The sequence below is a fragment of the Carlito syrichta genome, unplaced genomic scaffold, assembly GCF_000164805.1.
Source record: "Carlito syrichta isolate Samal-C Ts95f unplaced genomic scaffold, Tarsius_syrichta-2.0.1 Scaffold136712, whole genome shotgun sequence".
In the NCBI taxonomy this organism is placed as follows: domain Eukaryota; kingdom Metazoa; phylum Chordata; class Mammalia; order Primates; family Tarsiidae; genus Carlito; species Carlito syrichta.
In genome coordinates this window covers 184,296-208,082 of record NW_007080808.1, presented here as the reverse complement: position 1 = coordinate 208,082, position 23,787 = coordinate 184,296, and the positions used below count along the sequence as shown (strand labels likewise).

At 36.6% G+C, this 23,787-nt stretch overlaps 1 protein-coding gene across 3 annotated transcripts in view; it reads right to left on the bottom strand.

Annotated features, from left to right (window-relative positions):
- The window catches only part of TRIM23 (tripartite motif containing 23), a 35,633-nt gene that overhangs the window by 9,276 nt on the left and 2,570 nt on the right, over positions 1–23,787 (bottom strand). For all 3 annotated transcript variants that reach the window (XM_008049776.1, XM_021708420.1, XM_008049777.2), the window contains exons 2-7: positions 20,693–20,855; positions 15,872–15,993; positions 13,509–13,787; positions 12,736–12,918; positions 10,400–10,615; positions 3,235–3,369 (exon numbers count right to left, since the gene is read on the bottom strand). In XM_008049776.1, coding sequence (XP_008047967.1) covers positions 3,235–3,369; positions 10,400–10,615; positions 12,736–12,918; positions 13,509–13,787; positions 15,872–15,993; positions 20,693–20,855 — 1,098 coding nt within the window. The remainder of the gene's footprint in view (positions 1–3,234; positions 3,370–10,399; positions 10,616–12,735; positions 12,919–13,508; positions 13,788–15,871; positions 15,994–20,692; positions 20,856–23,787) is intronic.

The following is a 23,787-nucleotide window of genomic DNA, read 5'->3' as shown; positions in this document are numbered from 1 at the left end:
CAGAGAGGAAAAAAATTAGGAGAGGGGAACAAAAAGCCATCTAAATCGGAAAAGAAGAAGCAAAATTATCTCTCTTCACAGATGTCATGATCTTAAATGTAGAAAATGCTAAGTCCACAAAACAACCTGTTAGAACTAATAAATAAATTCATCAATGTTGGAAGATACAAAAAATCAACACACAAAAGGCAGTTGCATTCCTATACACAATAAACAATCTAAAAAGGAAATTAAGAAAACAATTCTAATTATAATAGCATCAAAAAGAATAAAATACTTAAGAATAACCCTTACCAAAAGGTGAAATACTTGTACACTAAAAACTATAAAACATTGCTAAAATAAAGACATTGCATGTTCATGGATTGAAAGACTTAATACTGTTAAGATGTCAGTAGTACCCAAAACAACAACCTCCATCAAAATCCCAACCACAGTTTTTGAAGAAATAGAAAAATCAGCCGTGCACAGTGGCTCATGCCTGGAATCCCAGTACTTGCGGGGCAGAGGCAAGAGGATTGGGGTCTGAGACCAGCCAGCCTGGGCAACTTGGTGAGACCTTGTCTCTACAGTAAATTAAAAAATTAGCCGGTCATGGTGGTGTATACTTGTAGGGTACAGCTACTTGGAAGGCTGAGGCAGAAGGATCACCTAAGCCCAGCAGGTCAAGGCTGCAATGACCATGAGCGTGCCACTGCACTCCAGCCTGGGCAACAGGGTGAGACTCTGACACAAAAAAAGAAATAGAAAAATCATCCTAAAATTCATATGGAATCTCAAGTGACTCCTGAATAGCCAGAAAAAATGTGAAAAAAAGTTGTAGGGTTTTGTTCCTGGCTTCGAACTGTATTACAAAGCTATAGTAATGAAAAGTGTGTGGTATTGAAATAAAGTCAGACATACAGGTCAAAAGAATAGAAGACAGAGCCCAGAAATAAACTATTATGTATATGATCAAATGATCTTCAACAAGGATGCCAACACCACTGACTGAAAAAAAGCTAGTCCCATCAATAAATTATGCTAAGGAAACTGGATAGTCATATGCAGAAAAATGAAGGTAGACCCTTATCTTACACCACATATAAAAATTAACTCAAAATGCATTAAATTCATAAACTTAAGACTCAAAACTATAACACTCCTAAAAGAAAACATAGGAGAAAGGTTTCCTGGCATTGGGTTTGCAGTGATTTCTTAGCTATAATACCAAAAGCACAGGCAACAAGAGCAAAAAATAGACAAATGAGACTATGACGAACTTATGCATCATAGGACACAATCAACAGACTTAAAAAGGAACCTATGGAATGGGACAAAATATTTGCAAATCATAGCTCTGATAAGGAATTAATATCCAGGGAAATAAAGAACTATGATTCAACAAAACAAAATCAAATAACCCAATCAAAACATGGGCAAAGGACTTGAATAGACATATTCAAGACAATGTACAAATAACCAACAAGCATAAGAAAAGATTCAATCACTAATCATCAAAGAAATGCTAACCAAAACCAAAATAAGGTATCACCTCACACCAATTAGGATGGCTACTATCCAAAAACAAACAGAAAATAACAAGTGTTGGTGAAAATGTGGAAAAGCTGCAATCTTTGTGCACCATTGATGGAACTGTAATATGGTCTAACCACTACAAGAAACAGTATGGTGGCTCTTCAAAAACTAAAAATAGAACTACTATGTGATCCACCAATTTCACTTTTGAGTATATATCCAAAATAACTGAAAGCAGGATCTCAGAGATATTTGTACATTCATGCTCACAGCAGCATTATTCATAGTAAACAAGAGGTAGAAACAACTCAAGTTTCTACTGATAGATAAACGAATAAACAAAATGTGGCACACATATATACATATACATATGATGGAATATTATTCAGCCTTAGAATGGAAGAAAATCCTCTTAGATGCTACAACATGGATGAACTCTGAAGACTTTCTTTAAAGTGAAATAAGCCAGCCACAGTGAACCCACGTACACGAGATATCTAATGTAACCAACTTCAGAGAACCAGGAAGTAGAGTACTCGTTACCATGGGACGAGGTGAGAGAGGAGAGAGGGTTGCTGTTTAAAGAGTTCAGAGTTTCAGCTATACACATAAAAATTTCTGGAGATTGGTTTCACAACAATATGAATATACTTAACAATACTGAACTGTATACTAAAAAATGGTTTAGCTGGTAAATTTTATATTATGCTTGTTTCTACAACAAAAAAATGTGGCATAAGCTCGTAATAAAGTACCTTGCAGTTGTAAAAGGAACAAAAAATGTCACTCTATAATTCTATGGAGTGATGTGTTAAGTGAAAAGAGCATGGGAAAAAAGTATGTAAGGTATTCCATCTTTAAATGCAAGAAGTGTGCATAAAAACATATACACGTATTTCTCTGTATTTTTTAAAAATAATGAATAAAACTAAGAAAAAGTTCCAAATGGTTTTCTATAAGAAATTAACTAAAAAGACTAGAGGTAGATTTCTTTGAATCTTTGGAGAAATCTTGTTTTGGGGATTTGACTCTGGACCATGTAAATGTTTCAGATAATTATAAACCAAAATTAAATTTAAAAAAGAAAAAAGAAGGCAAAATGGAACACAAACCTTTTTAACTCAGGGGGAACCCACTTTTTAAAAATCTGTTTTGGAAACAAACTGGGAAATTTGAATACTAATTGGATAGTTTAAAATATTCGTGAAAATATTATAGGTTCATTATTAAACATTTTTGGTCTTTTTGGTGTTTTTATTTTTGTTTTTAGAGATGGGATTTTGCTATGTCGCACAGGCTGGCCTCAAACTCTAAGATTAAGCGGTCCTCCCACCTCAGCTTCCTGAGTAGCTGTGACTATAAGTGTGCCACTGTGCCCAATGATTACATTTTTAAAGAGTCCTTTTTTTGGAGATACACACTAAAATATTTCATAGATGAAACTATATGATGTTGGGTTTTGCTTCAAAATACCCTCGGGGTCAGCAGGTAGAAAGGGAAGGAGGAAAGGAATGAAAAAAGTTTATAATTGTTAAAGTAGATAATAGGCACAGGAAGGTTCATTATACTATTCTTTCTATTTTCCACTGATAAAAGTTTTTCTATATCCTATAACTCATGAATTTCCTAGTAATGTCTTCAAGTTGATTATCATGAGATATAAATCAATTACAATTTGTCAGAAAACATACCTAAAAACAAAGTATAGTACATTACCTTTGTAAAAGTGACAGGGATGCTGGCATCCAATTGAATGTGATCTGCAACCTCAGTGAACTGCAGCTGCTGTTTCTGCAATGTTTCCAGTAACCTTGTAATTTCCTGTTTTGCCAAGACAACTCGACAATCATCCTAGAAAAGGGAAAACCGTATTTCTCATAAACTTTTTGTTCAATAAATAAGAAAAGAGATTTATATTGCTAACTTGAAATAAAAGCCCTTTTAACATTATAGTATTCAAAGTTAACTTAAATGCAAACTTGACAGGGTAATAATTAGGCATTAATGAGCAGTTTAAGGGCCTATCAACAAAATGGATAAATAAATTGTAATGTATTGATAAATGGAACACTATATCACAATGAAAATAAACCACAACTACATGTGATATGAATTTCACAAATCTAATGCAGAGTAAAAGAAGATATGGCATGAAGAATTCATACTGTGTGATTTCATGTCTATTGCCAAAACAATCAAAAATGAGATATGCATTAGAAGTTAGGATAGTGATTTATTCACGGGGGAAGGCAGGTAGTGACCAGAAGAGGGAACTTCTGGGGCACTGACAAATGTTCTCTTACTTGATCTGGGTGCTGGTTACACACAAATAATGAGTCTGAAAATCCAGTCAGCTGAACACTTATGTACACAGTGCAGTATGTATGTTCTACCTCTATAAAAAATTTTAAAAAATAATTTAAGATATACATGTATTCATTTAAATAATGAAGCACAAAGGTCAGACTGAAAAGTGTCTCTCTCACTGTAAGTTCCCAGGCTTTCTCCTCAAAATCAAGAAGTTTCTAGTTTCTTGAATATTATTCCATATATATATGGAATATATATATACACACACAAATATATATATATATACACACACACAAATAAATATATATATATATATATATATATATATATATCTAGAGAGAGAGAGAGAGAGAGAGAGAGGAGACTGACTTCATATGAAAGAGATCTCCCAATAGTGTGTAAGCATCATGAGAGCAGTACTATCGTGTTTTTCTTCACTGCTGGAAATTCACATTAGTTGACAGCAATGCCACTGTACCAGTTGCTCAGGACAAATACCTTGAAGTCATTCTTGCTTTCCCTTTCCCTCATGTCCCATATACAGTCTGTCCACAAATCCTATTGAATATCCAGAAGCTAGGCACTTCTACCCCCCACTATCCAAGTCACTATTCTCTCTCATCTAGAATTCTACAACAGCCGCCTAACTGTTGAACTCCTTCCTTTCAACTTTGCCCTCCTTCAATATATTTTATGCACATCAGCCAGAGTGATCCTTTTAAGATCAAGTCATTCTTGTGCTCAAAACCCCACAATGGTCCCCTCAACTCAATCAGTACAAATTTAAGTCCTTACAATGGTTCACAAGATTTTCCTTACATATAATTCCCAGTAAACACTGACTTCAGCTCCTATTACTCTCCCCTTCACTTACTCTATTCCAGTCACAAGAGACCTCTTTTACCATTCCTTGAACACATCAGGGATGATGACCTAGAATCTGAAATAGGGGAAAGAGTCCTTCTGTTTCTGCCATAAAATACCAGTAAAGCAACTTGAGATGGTTATCCCCAGAACACCATCCTTCCTGCCACTGCTGCCCACCCGCCAACAGGCAGGCCAGAGGAGGCAGGACAGGCAACAGTGGCAACCTTACTTAACTCAAAAAGAAAAAAACAAAAAATAAAAAGAGAAGAGGCAGTCTTTACAGATAAGGAAGGACCAAAAAAAAAAAAAGCACCAGCATTCCCCAAAGCCTTAAGAGTCAACACCTACAAATGGGCTTCCTGGATCCCAAGCAGTGGAACCCATCCAGAACCACTTGGCCCTCATGACACAGAATTCAAACTAGAGGTGGCAAAGATAGTCAAGAAGAAGAACGAGAAGACAGACACACAGATGGTCCAGGCAATGAAAACAGTGCAGGAAGTGAAAGCTGAGTGGGCCAAGATAAGAAAGATTCTATCTGAACTTCTGGAAATGAACACTTTCCTGGAATTTCAAAACAATGACAAGCCTGAGCAGCAGAATCAACCTGACAGAGGAAAGAACCTCATCTAACTCTTGAACAAACAACAGAAATGAGTAATAAAAGTTTAGGAAGAATGAGCAAAGTCTACAAAAGGTCTGGGATTATGTAAAGAGACCAAATCTACAGTTGACTGACATCCCTGAGAGAAAAAAAGAACTGAAAATGCCTTGGAGCAGGCTTCCAAGAGGTCATCAAGAAAATTTTCACTATCTTGCCAGAAAGGCAACCATGCAGACATAAGAGATCAAGAGAACTCCTCTAAGATACCACATGAGAAGACCATCCCCAGGACACATATTCTGTCTCCATAAGGTGGGCACAAAAGAAAAAAAAAATCCTAAAAGCAGCTAGAGAGAAGGGACCAACTACCAAAGAAGACCCATTAGAATTGCAGCAGACCTCTCCCCAGAAACCCTACAACACAGAGGGCTGGGATCCCATCTTTAACATTCTTAATGACAAGCAATTCCAGCCAAGAATTTCCTACCCCACCAAGCTAAGCTTCATTAATGAAGGAGAACTAAAATCCTTCCCAGACATCCAATCAGTAAGAGAATAAGCAGCTTCCAGATCAGCCTCCAGGAGATGCTTAAGAAAGTTCTAAGTACAGAATCAAAAGAATTATTCTGCTTATTGCAAAAGCAGAAAGTACAGGCAAGCACAGAGTTTACAGACCATACAAATCAAGCACAAAACCAAAAAGCAAAGCAGCCTCTTAACAGCAAGATGAAAGGAATAAATAAATAGTAATATGACAAAAACAAACTCACACATATCAATAATTAAAAACGATTGAACTGAACAAACCATTCAAATCTTGCTTTGTAAAACAAAAAAAAAGAAAGAAAGAAAGTTGTGCTAAGAAAGAAGTTTATAATATTACACACACCTATCAAGAAAATAGAAGGATCCCATGTAAACATTCTAACGTTGCACCTAAGGGAGCCAGAAAGACAAGAGCAATCCAATCATGAAATTAGTAGAAAGATGGAAATTATCAAAATAAAATCACAGTTGAACAAATAGAGACTAAAAAAATCATACAAAAGATCAACAAGCCGGGCTTGGTGTCTCAGCCTGTAATCCCATGCCTTTGGGAGGCTGAGGTGAGTGGGTTGCCTGAGCCCACGGGTTCAAGACCCGCCTGGGCAACTTGGCAAGACCTCATCTCTACAATAAATCAAAAATTAGCCGGGTGTGGTAGCACACGCCTGTAGTTCCAGCTACTTGGAAAGCTGAGGCGGAAGGATCGCCGGAGCCCAGCAGGTCGAGGCTGCGGTGGCCGGGAGCAACCACCGCACTCCAGTCTGGGCGACAGAGTGAGACTCCAACTCAAAAAAAAAAAAAAAAAGATCAACAAGACAAACAGCTGGTTCTTTAAAAAAATAAGACTACAGATCCCAGCCAGATTAACAAACACAAAGAGAAAATTCAAATAAACACAATTAGAAATAAAAAGGGCGATGATCCTATTAACCCTGAAGAAATACAAAAGATTATCAGAGATAACTGCAAACACCTGCATGTAAATAATCTAGAAAATCTTGATATAAAGGAATTGCTAGCATCACATAGGCTCCCAATATTGAAACAGGAAGAAATCAAAACCCTAAACAGACCAATAACAATCCAAGAAATTGACTCAGCTATAAGAAACTTCTCCACCAAAAAAAGCCCTGGGCCAGATGGTTTCCCAGTTGAATTCTACCAGACGTACAAGGAAGAGCTGATATCAGTCCTTCTAGAAACATTACAAGCAACTGAGGAAGAAGGAATTCTCCCTAGCTCATCTATGAAGCCAATATCCTCCTGATACCCAACAACGACAAAGGTCCAACAAGGAAAGAAAACTTCAAGCCAATTTCCCTGATTAAGATAGGTGCAAAAATTCTAGCAAATCACATTCAACAGCATCTCAAGGATCATCCATCTGATCAGGTTAGCTTCATTCCCAGGATGCAAGGCTGGCTCAAAAAACATAAATCTACAAATGGTAATCCATCACATAAGCAGGTGTAAAAACAAGAACCACACAACTGTCTCATTAGATGCAGAAAATGCATTTAAGAAAATCCAGCATCCGTTCTTGATAAAATCCTTGAAAACTGAGGCATCAAAGGAAAATTCCTCAAAATAATAAGAGCCATCTATGACAAACCTGCAGCCAACATCACGTTTAATGAGCAGAAGCTGAAAGCGTTCCCCCTAAGAACTGGAACAAGACAAGAATGCCCATTCTCACCCCTCCTATTTAACACATTAATGGAAGCCCTAGCCAAAGCAATCAGGCAGGAAAAAGAAATTAGGGATATCCAAATAGGAAAAGAGGAAGTTAAATTAAGATGATGGTTCCATGCCTAGAAAACCCTAGAGAGTCTGTCAAAAACCTCCTCACACTGATAAATGACTTCAGTAAAGTCATGGAATACAAAATCAACAAGTAAAAAGCAGTTGCATTTGTATTCACCAACAACAAGCAGGTTGTGAACCAAATAAAAAAACACAATCCTATTCACAGTAGCCACATAAAAAATAAAATACCTCAGCATCCACCAAACCAAAGAGGTCAAAGACCTTTACAATGAGAACTACAAAACACTGCTCAAAGAAATCAAGGATAGGCCGGGCTCAATGGCTCAGCCTGTAATCTCAGCACTTTGGGAGGTTAAGGCGAGTGGACTGCCTGAGCACACAGGTTTGAAACTAGCCCGGGCAACTTGGCAAGACCTTGTCTCTACAATAAAATAAAAAATAGCCGGGAATGGTAGTGCACGTCTGTAGTTCTGGCTACTCAAAAGGCTGAGGCAGAAGGATCGATGGAGCTCAGAAGGTCAACACTGGAGTGGCCATGAGCGTGCGTGCCACTGGACCCCAGCCTGAGCGAAGGAGTGAGACTCCAACTCAAAAAAAAAAAGGAAAGAAATCAAGGATGGCACAAACAAATGGAAGAACAGCCCATGCTCATGGACTGGAAGAATCAATATCATCAAGATGTCCATCCTTCCTAAGGCAATCTACAGATTCAATGCAATCCCTATCAAACTTCCAGCATCATTTTTCATAGACCTAGAAAAGACAATACAGAAATTCATATGGAAATAATAGAGAACCTGAATAGCCTCCTCAGCAAAAAGAACAAGGCTGGAGTCTGCACATTTACAGACTAACATCCAGGATCTACAAGGAACTTATATGAATCGACAGAAAAAAAACAACCCTATTAAAAAGCATATGAACGCATTTCTCAAAGGAAGACATCCAAACATGAAAAAATGGCCAGGCTCGGTGGCTCAACCTGTAATCCCAGCACTTTGGAAGGCCGAGGTGAGTGGATTGCTTGAACCCGTGGGTTCGAGACCAGCCCGCATAACTTGGCGAGACCTACAATAAATAAAAAATAAAAAATTAACCAAGTGTGGTAGTGTGCACCTGTAGTTCCGGCTACTTGGAAGGCTGAGGCAGAAGGATTGCCGGTGCCCAGCAGGTCAATGCTGGGGTGGCCGTGAGCATGCCACTGCACTCCAGCTTGGGTGACAGAGTAAGACTCCAACTCAAAAAAGAAAAAGAAAAAAGAAAAAATGCTCAGCTTTATTAATTATCAGAGAAATGCAAGTCAAAACTATAATGAGATACCACCTCACACTATTCAGGATGGCTATCATTAAAAAGTCAAAACACAACAGGTGCTAGCGAAGCTGCAGAGAAAAGGGAACACTTCTACACTGTTGGTTAGAAATGTAAGCTAGTTCTCCCTTTGTAAAAGGCAGTGTGGTATTTTCTCAAAGAACTAAAAATTGAGCTTCCATATGATCCAGGAATCTCACTGGCTATATACCTGGAGGAACATAAATTGTTCCACCAAAAAGACACCTGTGTATGTATGTCCACTATAGCACTATTCTCAATAGTAAAAACATGGAACCAACTCAGATGCCCATCAAAAGTGGACTGGATAAAGAAAATGAGGTACACATTCATATACGTTATGAAATACTACACAGTCATAAGGAAGAACAAAATCATGTCCTTTGCAGCTGAAGACTATCTATTCTAAGTGAACTACCATAGAACAAAAAACTGAACACCACATGTTCTCACCCACAAACAGGCCCTAAAAACTGGGCACAAAGGCAGAAACAACTGATGTGGGCACTTCTAGCAGGGGGGAAGAGGAGGTGAGGGGCACACAACCACCCATCAGGCACTATGTCTATTACCAGGGGGAGAAAGGGCTCACTAGAAGCCCAAACCTCACTTGCATGCAATTGATTTACACAACAAATCCTCAAATGTATTCCATAACTCTAAAATACAATAAAAAATTTTTACAAATATGTGTGACATTTTTGTCAGAATAACCTTGAATCTTATTTATTCAAAAAAATACATCATCTGCAAATTCAGTAACAAATTGCTTGTGATACCTTAACCATTGCAAAACATGTGTTTGCTTGACACAAGTTAAGAACCACTGAATTAGAGCAGAGGTAGGCAGTACATACTAGAAAAGAACCCCAAAAAAGATCAAGAAAAAAAAAACTTCAAAGAAGAGCAAAGATTTAAGCTGGACCCAAAGGAGACAGAAAATATACAGGCACTATATCACAACGTTGCTCTTGAGCGCAGAAAATTAATTGGAGGAGCAACAAATCTGGAAGCAGGGAGACCTATTAGGATGTTGCTGAAATTACCTAGTTGAGGAATGTTTATCACATATAATACCAGGATAGTGAGAATGGAGACAAGTGGATGAATCCAGAATATGCATCTGTAAAAATACAGGCACTCCAGGCAGAAAAAATAGTACATATATTCTTGGCAAAGCAGAGTGAAAAGACTTGGCATGCCTGAAAAGTGAAATGAAGTCAGAGGGCACGACTGAAGAGTGACATGAAGTTATGGTGGGGAGGGCACGTGAAGGACAGGACATCAATTTGGATGGTGGAGCAACCTGAGGTTAGAGACCAAGTCCTAAGCACAGTGTGACTGCATACAGCAGACACAAAGTATTTATTCAATTAATAAAACAGACTAGCATAAACCTCTGTTAATCATCTACTCAGTCTTACAACTAAAACCCTACCAAATTTAAACTCTTACCTGCTGCAAAGTCTTTTCACAATGGAGGCAGGCTGTCGAAACCTGGGACAACAAAATAGTCATATCTTCTTGCTGCTGCCTGAGCCAAATTAGTTTTTCACGAACATGAGCATCAACAACACTTAGAGCCATTTCTTCTTGACGACACAGAGTTTCATGTAAATCAGAAAAATAAGCTCGGACACATGACCGAGCATTCTCTGCAGTACCTGGTACCTAAGAAAATAAAAATGAATTTTAAGCAATTACAACCTTAATAAAGATTTTATATATGAAATATTGAAAATGTAAATACTACCTATACTACCTATATTTAGATGGTACTTAAATACCATCTATATTACATTCCAAAATTTAATTCTCCACACTAGATCTATCCCCTCACCTATAGACTTTGGATATCCAGTTGTTTATAAATGACATCGCAAGCAAAACAAAATGCCTAGTCTCTGGTTTCCCCTACCATCAAACGCAGTTACCTCCTCCAGGATGCTGAAATCCTCACAACTGAAGTTATCCTTAACCCTTTCTTTCATATCCCACAATTAGTCCCTGAGCAAATTCTGCTGACTTGTAAATATGAGGGGGAACCCAAAAAAACCTGAATTATTTTTTGGAGTGTGGTCCCCTTATAGTACAGGCTTCCCCTGCTAGTTAAGTGTTCTGGAACCGATCAGTATCAGTGTACCAGCTAGCACTGCTGTGAGAAGCTGCGTTCAGCTTCAGTGCATTATTTTTGGAGATTCCCTCAACGTGTTTGCTCATTTCATAATGGGTGATTTGTGAGCACACCTGTCCACACCGTGCTGAGTGTTCAGCAGTTTTTGACCCAAAAAGGCAAGACACCCTCCCATGCCTCACCCTCCCTATTCACCTGACCTTACTCTGAACAACTTTTTTGTTTATTTCCCCAGAGGAAAAAAGTCTTCAAAGGGAAATGTTTTGCTGATGTGGAAAAGGTGAAACCAAAAAATGACAGAAGCACTAAAAAGCATCAAAATGGACAAGTTTGGCCAAGCTTGGTGGCTCAGCCTGTAATCCCAGCACTTTGGGAGGCCAACGCGAGTGGACTGCCTGAGCCCATGGGTTTGAGACCAGTTCGGGCAACTTGGCAAGACCTCATCTCTACAATTAAAAAAAAAAAAGTAGCGCGTGCCTGAAGCTCCGGCTACTTAGAAGGCTGAGGCAGAAGGATTGTTGGAGCCCAGCAGACCAAAACTGGAGTGGCCGTGAATGTGCCACTGCATGCCAGCCTGGGCAAGAGAGTGAGACTCCAACTCAAAAAAAAGGACAGTTCAAAAACTGTTTTGGGTCGTGGAAAAAGCACCTTGATAGGTGTACTGCATCAGATGGAGAGTACTTTGAAGGTGACTGAAGATTAAACGTGTAAGAATAAATACACATTTTAAAAATAAATTCTGGGTTTTTTTTGGGTCCCCCTCATATATTCAGCATCTTGCTTTGCCTCACCATTTCCATGCCTGTCAACTTGAACCAAGTCATTATCATCTCTCACCTGCTTTTGACCTGGCTGGCCTAATTGCCTGACCCTCCAAGTTACCTATCCAATCAACATTAACAATCACTACAACCTACCCAATTCTTCTTCTTTAAAATTTCAAGTCCATCTGTTTGTCTCCATTCTCCCTACCCTAGCATTGTAGGCCATAAACATCTCTCAACTGGATAATTTCAATAACAACCTACTAGGTCTCCCTGCTTCCAATCTTTTTGCTCCTCCAATTCATATTCTACATTTAAAAGCAACTTTTCTTAATGCAAATCTGATTAAGTCATTCCTATGTCAATTACTCAGTGGCTCATCACTGAATCCAAACTCTTCAACACGGTTAACAAGATTCTTCATGAATTGGCCTTTAATTGCCTGACCTCTTTTCTTGCCATGCTTTTGTCAACACTCAAAGCTCCAACCACAGTGATACGTCCAATCCTCACGTCCACACATTTTAACGTGTGTTTCCCTTCTTGGAATAACTCATTCCCTACCCCTGCTCTTCTCCCTGAGAGAATGCCTTCAAATCACATTTTCGACATCACTTCTAGGAAGCTTTCTCTGACCTCCATAAACTGTTGCCCCGTTATATGCTGCCAAGGCACCCTGCACTTCTCTCCCACAAAATAAATAGTTACCACATTTGAAACTATCTCTCTTCTATGATGAATTACAAGTTCCACGAAGACAGAGCTTTTTTTCAAAAACATATTCCCAGTGACTAGTGCGGTACTGGCACATTGCAAAAGCTCAATACTTAGTAGAAAATGAAAATATGAGCAGGAAAAATAAGAAGGTAAAGAAGGGGAAAAAAAATCCATACATGTTCTGTGTGAGCCATTCCAATTCCATCTTCCACTATTTGTTCTCCTCCTTCAATATGCTGGACAATTCCAACTAATTTTCTGGAATAATCTGAGATTTCTTCAGTGAAGGTCCGTATGCAATGAGCCATATCTAAAATTGATGCTCGGATCTGATTAGCTTCTGGCTCCAATACTGAGTGCTATAAAATACAACATAATTATAGAAAATAATTCCCGGTATTGACTCATGACACAAACTATTTAAATCTCTCCTATTAATACAAAAAAAAAAAATTCAAACACAAGGGACTTTTATAACACATCAAGGAAAATACTTGTTCACTTTCACTCCTTCACAAGGAAACTAACCTGTAAATAAATAATTTAAAATTTGGAAGTTCAATTATTGCTAAACAAGAAACCAAGGGACTGTCTCTAAAATGATACCATAAGTAACAGTTCATGAACAGACATAAATATTGTCAAAATAATCCAGTGCATTACAAAAACATACAAAGAAGATCATGTTTGTTTCCTGCTGGAGAGCTATTTTTTAGTAAAGGAAGAATGATGAAGCCACTCTGAAACTTTTAGAACATTGAGAAATTAAATCTCTCTTTTTTTCATGCTGCCAAGCCCAACTCATATATCAGTTTAACTCTTCTTCAGTCCCTACTTGTAGCATAAAGAATCAGGTCAGTGAAAACAAATGGAAAGCAAGTAAACCAGCTGGAGTCATCCAATTTAATCCATTAATTAAATGAGTTTAATCCAATAATTAAATTCATACCTTGTGACCTTGGTGTTTTCCATATTCTTTGCAGACACAGCACATGAGTGGGCTAGTTTGACAACCTTCTTCCAAGCAAACAAACTCAATGGCATGCACCTGGTGCTGAGAGCACATGGTCTTCTCATGAGGTTTATCAGCTAGAGGAACGCGCCTGTGCTTTGCTAATGTCTTTGTAGAATGAGTAACTTGGGAACATTCTGAGCACAAGTGAGTTGCACACACAGTGCAATATACAGACGCGATGTGACCGTCATCTTCATCGCAACGGATGATGCTCTGATCAACAAAGTGAACTCAATCAGTATAATAAGACAAACTTTAAAATATAGAATCCCACACTCTTTTTTGCTTAACTGGTCAGCCTCTATATATGGAAATATACAATCACTGAGTACAAAGGTCATCAGAAACTCATCTGAAAATGTATTCATTTATATAACTAAATAAGAAGCGATTTCCAAGACTGGTTACCAATATGTTATGAATTTGAGGTCAAAATAAAACTATTCTCATAGGTTCACCGTCAGTGCAAAAATCTCTTACCAAATTCCCTAACTTTGCACACAAGAAATTAAACCATAGAAAGGTTATAAGTCTTTTAAGACTTTAAAAAAATCTGATATTAATACATTTTCACTGCTTTAAATATTACATGTCATGATGATGTACTGGAAGGACAGAGGTACAAATACTCCTTAGATAATCTAGGGGCATGCAACAGAATTAACCGCGAAACTTTTAAAAACACCAATATCCAGGCTCCAATCTAGGAAATTCTTTTTTCAATAGGTTGTGAGTGAAGCCTGGATTTGTGTACTTTTTCCTAATATACACAAGTATATTTTACTAGCTCCAAGGTGAATCTATTACACATTATGATAGAAAACCACTCATTTAAGCAAATAAAAAAATTAAATCTATATGTAAGCTTCTAAATATTATTTCTAATTTTCAGGAATTACTAAAACATTTTGAGTAGATTAAAAATTACATGTCAGATAATCAAGAATGCATTGAAAACTTTTGCTGAATATTAAAAGGGCATAATTGGAAGGGGAGAAATTTGGTATAAATTTTTTCAGAAATAAAAATTTTAAAATATAGCTATGGTTTCATTCATAACCACAATAAAAAAACAACTCAAAGTTGGACAGTCTTCTTGCAATTATGCAAAATAAGTACATGTATCATTAAAAAAATTCATGTCTTTTATTTCCAGACTCAACAAGCAAATAATGCATAAGGTTCAACATTAGGTAGTATCTTTTGAAATAAAGACATCTTGGGAAATAACTGCAAAAATTTTAGAAAACAGAGTGTTTCAATTTAAACTTAATTTCACTGATTTACTTGAACATAAAAAAAAATTATCTAGCCAAGCACAGAGTTTCATGCCTACAATCCCATCACTTTGGGAGGCAGAGGCAAGATGATTGCCTAAGCCCACAGGTTCAAAATCAGCCTGGGCAACTAGATGAGAACTTGTCTCTACCAAAAAAAAAAAAAAAAATTAGCCAGATGTGATGGCATAGGCCTGTAATTCCAGCCACTTTAAAGGCTGAGATGGAAGGCTCGCCTGAGTCCAGCAGGTTGAGGCTATAGTAGCCGTGAGCTGCACTCCAACCTGGGCTACAGGGTAAGACTCTGACTCAGAAAAAAAAAAATCATTAACTATTATGTACTAAAAATATTTTTTTATCTAGAACGGTCTAAAAAAGCCATGTCCTATATTACATAAGCTATGCAGGTAACTCTTTAAGTGCTCAAAATGTATTTTTACATTGTTAAAATCCAGTGTTAATGCAACTTTTCTAATATTTACTAGACATATGCCTGTCTGGATGAAGAGAGTACATCAACACACAATTTAGCCTTTTCTTGATGATATTCAATAGTAATAATTTGCCTGGATAGCTAAAGATAGCTACTGCCATCTTTAAGACATTTGCCTTTACACTGAATGACCTCTTCTATGGAGTTTTTCTTTCTTTCATTGTGTTTTACTGTTGACTGACTTATTTTTGCATCCTCTGCTCTAATGTCTAATGTAGCTTACAGATCTATCTTACTCTTCCATAATCTTCTTACTTTATTCTTGGATAGGATTAAATTAAGATAAAGTTTACACATAGAACTAAGTTTAGACATACTATTTTCAAAGAATTCAACCTTCATTTCTACTTTTCTTCTGTTGGGAATAGTGTTGCCTGCAGAACTGTAATGTAATGAAAAGTTGTGTTTCTAGAAATCTACCTGCTGAAGTAAATGAGGTAATACTGTGCTAATAATGGTAAATATTCTAAATTAAAAGAAAAATTAATTCATGCTTATAACAAATACTTCACCAATTCAATCAATACCTCTCCAGATATTCCAATAGATTCTTCTGCAGCTCCATACTGACCAATATGTCCATTCTGCAGTCGTTCTAAAAGCTCCAATAAAGCAAAATTTTTTTTCAATCCCCAGACACCTGAATCTCCTAGAAAATAAAAGTAAAAATTAAATCTAACAAAAAGGACTATTAATCATTTTACCTCATACCTCAAAAGTAATTTCTAAGTCACATAGTTTAGTCATTAATGTCTAAATTTTATAAATTCAAGCTTTCTCCATTTTCTTTTATGCCAGAACAATTGCTCTGTTGTTTTCTTTAAAAACAGAAGAGCCCCTCAGCATTCCAAGTAGAAACATACTTTAAAATCATTAATTTTTTTTATCATTTAATTTTACAAGTCCTATTTTGTCACCGACTTTTACCATATATACTAAAACAAGTGCTTTAAACGACTTCACTAAAGTTTCAGGATACAAAATCAACACTCAAAACTCAGTTGCATTTCTATGCACCAACACCATACAAGCTCAAAAGCAAATCAAAAACACAATACTATTGGCCTTAGTCACAAAAAAAACCTCAGAATACATCTAACCAAAGATGTGAAAGATCTCTACAATGAGAACTACAAAATACTACTGAAAGAAATAAAAAATGGCACAAACAAATGGAAAAACCTTCCATGTTTGTGGACGAGAATACTCAATGTTGTTATATCCACACTGCCTAAAGTCATCTACAGATTCAACTGAATCCCTATCAAACTACTAGCATCATTTGTCACAGATCTAGAAAAAGCAATATTTAAATTTATACAGAAGCAAAAAAGAGCCTGAATAGCCAAAGTAATTCTAAGCAAAAAGAACAAAGCCAGAGGAATCATGTTGCCAAAACAGTATGGAACTGGTACAAAAATACGCATACTTGTATAGACCAATGGAACAAAATAGAGAACCCAGAAATAAAACTGCTAACCTACAACCAACTCATCTTTGACAAAGTTGACAAAAACAAACAATGGGAATAGGAAGTCCTATTCAACAAATAGTACAGGGAAAACTAGTCATGAAGTACAAAGGAATGAGGAAGAATGAAACTCAACGCCCTACAAATTACCATATACAAAAATTAACTCAAGATGCATTAATGTCTTAAGCATAAGACCATAAAATATAAAAGTTCTAAAAGAAAGTTCTAGAAATTACTCTCCTGAACATCAGCCTAGGCAATGAATTCATGACCAAGTCCCCAAAAGTAAATGTAGCAAAAACCAAAATTGACAAGTGAGACCTAATTGAACTAAAAGCTTCTGCACAGCAAAAGAAACCATCAACAGAGTAAACCAATCTACAGAATGAGAGAAAACATTTTCATATCCAGAATCTATAAGGAGCATAAATGAATCAAAAGGGGAAAAAAACATTAAAAAGTGGGCAAAAGACACAGTTCTCAAAAGAAGACATACAAGTGGTCAAATATAAAACAATACTCAACATCACAAATCATCAGAGAAATGGAAATCAAAGTCACAATGAGATACCATCTCACACCAGTCAAAATAACTATTATTAAAAAGTCAAAAAACAATAGATGTTGGCAAGGTTGCAGAGAAGAGGGAACATTCATACACTGTTGGTGGAATATAAGCTAGTTCAGCCCCCAAGGAAAGCAGTTTGGAGATTTCTCAAAGAAACTAAAAAGAGATTTACCATTTGACCTAGCAATTCCATTATTGATGTTTACTCAAAGTAACATAAATTTTTGTACCAAAGAGACACCTGCACTCATATGTTTGTCATAGCACTATTCACAACAGAAAAAACATGGAACCAATATAGGTGCCCACAAACAATGGACGGCATAAGAAAAATTCCAGATATTCTACTGACAGTACTATGCACCCATAAAAAAAGAACAAAATCATGTTCTTTGTTGCAACATGGAGGTATTGTTCCAAGTGAATTACCACAAAAACAGAAAACTGAATACCACATGTTCTCACCTATAAGTGAGAGCTAAATGCTGAATTTATATGGGCATAAGGATGGGAAGGGCAGACACTATGGACTCCTAAAGGGGAGGAAAAGAAAGGGAGGGGGGTAAGAGTTGAAAAACCACCCACTGGGTACTATGATCACCACCTGGGTGATGGGCTCAAGAGAAGCCCAAACCTTACCAACACATAATATACCTATGTAACAAACTAGCACATGTACACCTTGAATCTAAAATTTCTTTAAAAAATTGACTTTACATTGCAACTTAGGACAACACATACACACACACAAACTCTTCCTGAACTTGTAAAAATCCTTCAACAGTCAGAAGGAATATCTGTTATGAGCTTCTATTAACAAATACCATCAGACATAGTTGCCACCTAATACATGTTTGCTGAATGAATAAATACATAAAAGGATGATAGGGCTGCTGCCTGAGGGACTCCCTTTCCTCTGTGTTCCATTTTTTTTAAAGTCATTTCTTGCTGTAGTTCTCCAAAAAAACTAGACTAAATATATTTATCCTCCCCTCTGACTTCTGTGACCTCCTTTCCCCAAGCACCACTAAACGGTCCACCAAGTATTTCTCCCTCAGCTTTGCCCCCACAAGGCCTACTTAATTTTTAACGCATATTCTAAAAGAAGCCGAGTTCTATCTGTGTAAAGGTCAAGGGCACTAAATGACCATTAAAAAATATAGTTTTAACAATTTGCTAAATATTCAGTTATTATATAATGAACACATACAAACAAACTCATAGCAGTGTCTAGGCACTGACCAATACATCACTCAATAACTCTGTTACTGTCAAAACAACTCTAAACCCCTATGGCTTAACACAACATTTACTTTTTGCTCATGTAACATCTCAGGGATTAGAGAAGACAAGAGAGACTGTTTCCCACTGTCTATGGTCAGGGACACTGGTTACGGAGCCTCCAACCAACTGCACCAAGGAGAAGGATTTACTTTGAACTATCATAATACCTACTCTTAACGACTTCTACCTGAAAGTTAACACTTCACTTCCACTCTCACATTCCACAGGCTAAATGGAAATCACACAGCCATACCTAACTTTGAGTGCAAGAAAGTATAATTTCACCATACGGACAGAAGAAGAGAACCACAATACTGATGAACAGTACTGATAACCATTGACATTTTTCTGGAACTAGTCAAGATTTCCAATGAGGATCTTTAACATTAATGGTAGTTTTCTTCAAGAGTTACAAATGATTTTTTTCCTTTCTTTCTATTTTTAGCAAATGTTCTACAATGTATATATACATTATTTCTATAATACAATTAAAAGTAGATTTTTCTTAAAAAATGAAATCCAACTATATCATGAACACATATTCCACAGACTGGAATCACAGTAAAAATCTAACCTACGAGATATAGTAATTACAATCTCTAAGGCAGAATTGTTTTTTCTAATGTTGATGTGATAGCAGTCATATTTGATTTCAAGCTATTCTTGACTGTCTACTCCCTATCATGAATTTCTAATTAGTTAAACACTGGGGTTTGTAGCTCTTCACACTAAGGCAATAATGTAGAGAAAGTAAAGAACTCTTCAAAATGTTACTATTTCTAAAAGTATAGTTTTATACAAAGAAATGGTATGATACATGTATACCTTACAGAATAAAAGACCAAATAAAAGAACCTCAAAACAGATATCCTATCCCCCACATCTGTTATTTCTTGGCTACCAGTAAGTTAATGTTATCTATAACAATATTACCGTTGTCCTATATTAGTTGTCAGGCAGACATACTACTTATTTATAACAAAGGCCAACAAAACCTAAAAAAAAATTATTCCATCCCTATAAGAAAACATCTTAAAACCATGTTTCTTAGCATTTTAAAGTCTTCCAGCCTAAAAATATAGGTAATCTTGCTTCCTTTATATGCACACTTGACATACAGTATGAATACATTAAAACAGTCTTAAATAGTGCTACTGACTTGAAAAAAAGTAGCAACCTGAAACTCTGTTGTTGGTGTTGCTGTTGTTTTTTAACTTTTTTCGAGATTGGGTCTCACTCTGTCGCCCTGACTGGAGTGCAGTGGTACAATCATAGCTCACTGCAGCCTCTAACTCCTGGTCTCAAGCAATCCTCCTGCCTCAGCCTCCTGGCCTCCTGAGTAGCTAAGACTACAATACAGATAGGAACTATTACATCCTAGCTTTTTTTTTTTTTAACTTTTTGTAGAGACAGGGTCTGGATATGTCTCTCAGGCTGACCTCAAATTCCTGATCTCAAGGGAATTCCTCCTACCTATGCCTCCCAAAATGCTGGGATTACAGGTGTGAGCCACCATACCCAGCACCGAAACTCTTTATACAACAAACGGAAACAAATCCACAAAATTGTTTAACTCATTTCAACAGAAAAAAGGAATAGTTATCATAAGCCACAAACACATCTATCTCTAATACTAGTTTTAAAAAAAATGCTAAGATGCAAATGACTTATTTGGATTTTCACTATGGCTTATTCATTTATATATAAATCACTGTTTTATTGGATTAATGGCCTCAGGCAAATTATTTCCTCTATAATGAACATTCTTATTTTTTTGAATAAGGATAGCATGTTTTTCTCAGGTATCTTAAAGCTCTTCACATATAAGTACTGAATATAAACATTTTAGAAGATGAATGAAATACAATTAGAAGACCACTGACCTAAATAAAAACTTAGGTTTTCTGGAATCTCCTTGTAATTTTATCATCTCAAAAATCAAATGGAAAGAAATTATTTTCTATGACATTTGTATTACACGAAGAATTTTCAATCTTAAATCTATCAAAATAATTTTCCTACCTAAGTCTGTTACTTGTCGATCAAATGGGCAACGGATTGCTCTTCCATGAAGAGGGAGGCGGGTGAGACAGTCGTGACAGACTGTGTGGCCACAAAGCAGAAGGCGAGGAACTTTCTCTCCTTGCAAAGAAAAGACATCTTCACAAACTCCACACTCCAGCACCTAATATTTGAAAAGGAAATATGTGTTCTTTAAACAATTTTTTTGGCTAAGCCAATTTTGGGGTATTTTTGTTTTTTTTGTTTGTTTTTTATTTTGTTTTGAAGATGTGGGGTGCAATTCAGGTAGGCGCATAGGTCTTTAAATAATTTTAAAAGCACACATTTTAGGTTTTTAAAAAACTGACATAATATATTGAATCAATATTGCTACTTTATTCCTCCATGAAAAAAACTGTCCAGGTTATAAAACCTTAAGTTTCTTTTTAGTCATTCCATCTGACAGACCCTATCAAAATTATATCATAGGGAAATATACTTGAAACACTAAGTGTTAGAGATAAAGATGTTATGAACTAACATCATCTTTATCTTTTGAAAATTATGATTTGATTCATTACATCTGAATCTGTAAAGACAATATATAATTCTACCAAAGCTAGGTTCTTAAGCAATTTCTCTAAACTACCTAACCCCCAATAAATCGTCATTAATTTTGACAAAAATAATCTAAAGTATGTGCCGAGATGACAATCATCCCTGTAAATAATAAAGAACTTGTTAAGAAAAGACTACAAGTATTTCAAGTATCTTTTAGTATCCATTTACATCAAATAATGGAAAAGCAAAAAAGCAATCATCTTAAATTTCAATTCCTGCTTTCTATTAATAAATACAGATCTGGGTTAGAAAACATTTTGTCTATCTAGTTCTAATTATAGGTACATGACTTGCCCAAGACCATCCAGTCTGTCAAAAGAAAAGGCTGTAAGAACTGGCAATATTCACGGCCAGGAGTGGTGGCTCAAGCCTATAATCCCAGCATTTTGGAAGCCCAAGGTGAGAGGATTGCCTGAGCCCACAGGTTCGAGACCAGCCTGGGCAACTTGACGAGAGCTCATCTCTACAATAAATCAAAAAGTAGCCAGGGTCAGGTGGCTCAGCCTGTAATCCCAGCACTTTGGGAGGCCAAGGAGAGTGAATTGCATGAGCCCGGGGGTTCAAGACCCACCCGGGCCACTTGGGGAGCCCTCATCTCCACAATAAATCAAAAATTTAGTCAGGCATGGTAGCCAGAGCCTGAGCCCAGCAGGTAGAGGCTGCGGTGTCCAGGAGTGTGCCACTGCCCTCCAGCCTGGGCAACGGAGTAAGACTCCAACTCAAAGGGAAAAAAAAAAAAGAACTGGCATATTCTGATTCTCGAGTCCATGAGTTTATATTTTATAAACTGTCAACAAACTGTATTTATAGCAATAAAGCATTTCCAGTGCTTATTTCTAAGTGCATCTGTAGTGTTCATAAATTTTTTTTTTTTTTTTTTTTTGAGTTGGAATCTCACTCGGTCACCCAGGCAGGAATACAGTGACACGCTCACAGCCACCCTAGAGTCGACCGGCTAGGCTCTCGCAATCCTTCTGCTTCAGCTTCCAAGTAGCTGGAAGTACAGGCGTACTCCCACACCAGGCTAATTTTTTGATTTATTGTAGAGATGAGGTCTTGCTATGTTGCCGGGCTGGTCTTGAACCCATGGGCTCAGGCAATCCTTTCACACCCGCCTCCCAAAGTGCTGAGATTACAGGCTTGAGCCACCATGCCCGGCCTACAATTTTAATAATTTTTTTAAAGTACACACACTGTACTATTCAATTATACCCCAGACTCCTGTGTCTGCCATTCAAAGCCTGCTACAATATGACCCTGTCCTATTGCTTCACTGCTACACCCTTCAGATCCTAAGCTCCAAGTATATCCAACAGCTTATAGTTTCCAGAATATGACAGTGTTTCGTGTCTCTTTATGTTAATACTGAAGAAATGACCACACTATCCTTTGGGCCTGCATGTACTTTGGATAAGTGTCTACCATAACACCGAAACCCTTTAACACCTTTACTGGCTTTCCAGCCTGACTTTTCCTGTTAGACCAAAGATCCCTCAGGAACAGGGTATTCCAAATACCAAGCACTTATTTGCTTATATAAAGCCCAACAAAATAAGAATTTAAAAACAATTCAGTTCACCACCATCAAACACAAGGTTAAAAAAAAGGAAACCCAAAGTAGAAATCAGACTAAATCTACTACATTTTAAACAGCCTCGGCAATCAATTTGGACTTAGTGCTTGTGATGGAAACATTTTTCACCATAAATAAAGTGATAATTCATAATTGCCTTGCATCCTAGTATTGTTCAAAAGAAACTTAAATGAACAATACTCACATAAAAGCAGATGAAAACAACTATATATGAAAAGATGTTCAGCCCAACTTACAATAAGAAAATTGCAAATTAAAGCTACATCAACACACTTTTTCTCAGATTAGATTTTTTAAAAAGGTTGATAACACTTTGTTTTAGTGAAGATGTGGGAAAACAGTCACTCTCATACATTATTGATTGCTATGAAAAGTTTATTGAGTGATACGGCCTGTATAGAAGGCAACTTGGCAATAACTATCTAAAGTTTAAAGAACTCAGTGAATCCAGTAGTAGAAATGTATCCTACAAGTATATCATACAAGGGTGTATGTTATTCTTTACAACACCACTTGCATTAGTAGAAGATGGGAAACAAAGTAAATGTACATCAAAATCAGCCTGGAAAATAAATTATGGCACAGTCATATACTGTAAACTTATATAGGCTAGTGAGAAAGACTTAAGAATTTTTTTTGTATACACACATAGAATGATTTTATATGATAAAAGTATAGCAAAAGTAATAAACAGAATATACTAATTTTACATAAAAGTGGGGAAAGAGTAAATATTTTTACATGTTGCTATGTAAGTATACTATCTTTCTGGAAAGATGTGTAAGACACCAATGACAATGAAACATTGACTCCCTATGAGATAAAGAAACAGCTAGTGAACCATAAATTATATCTACTATACACATATATACATATTTCAATTTATCCTAATTTTTTATAA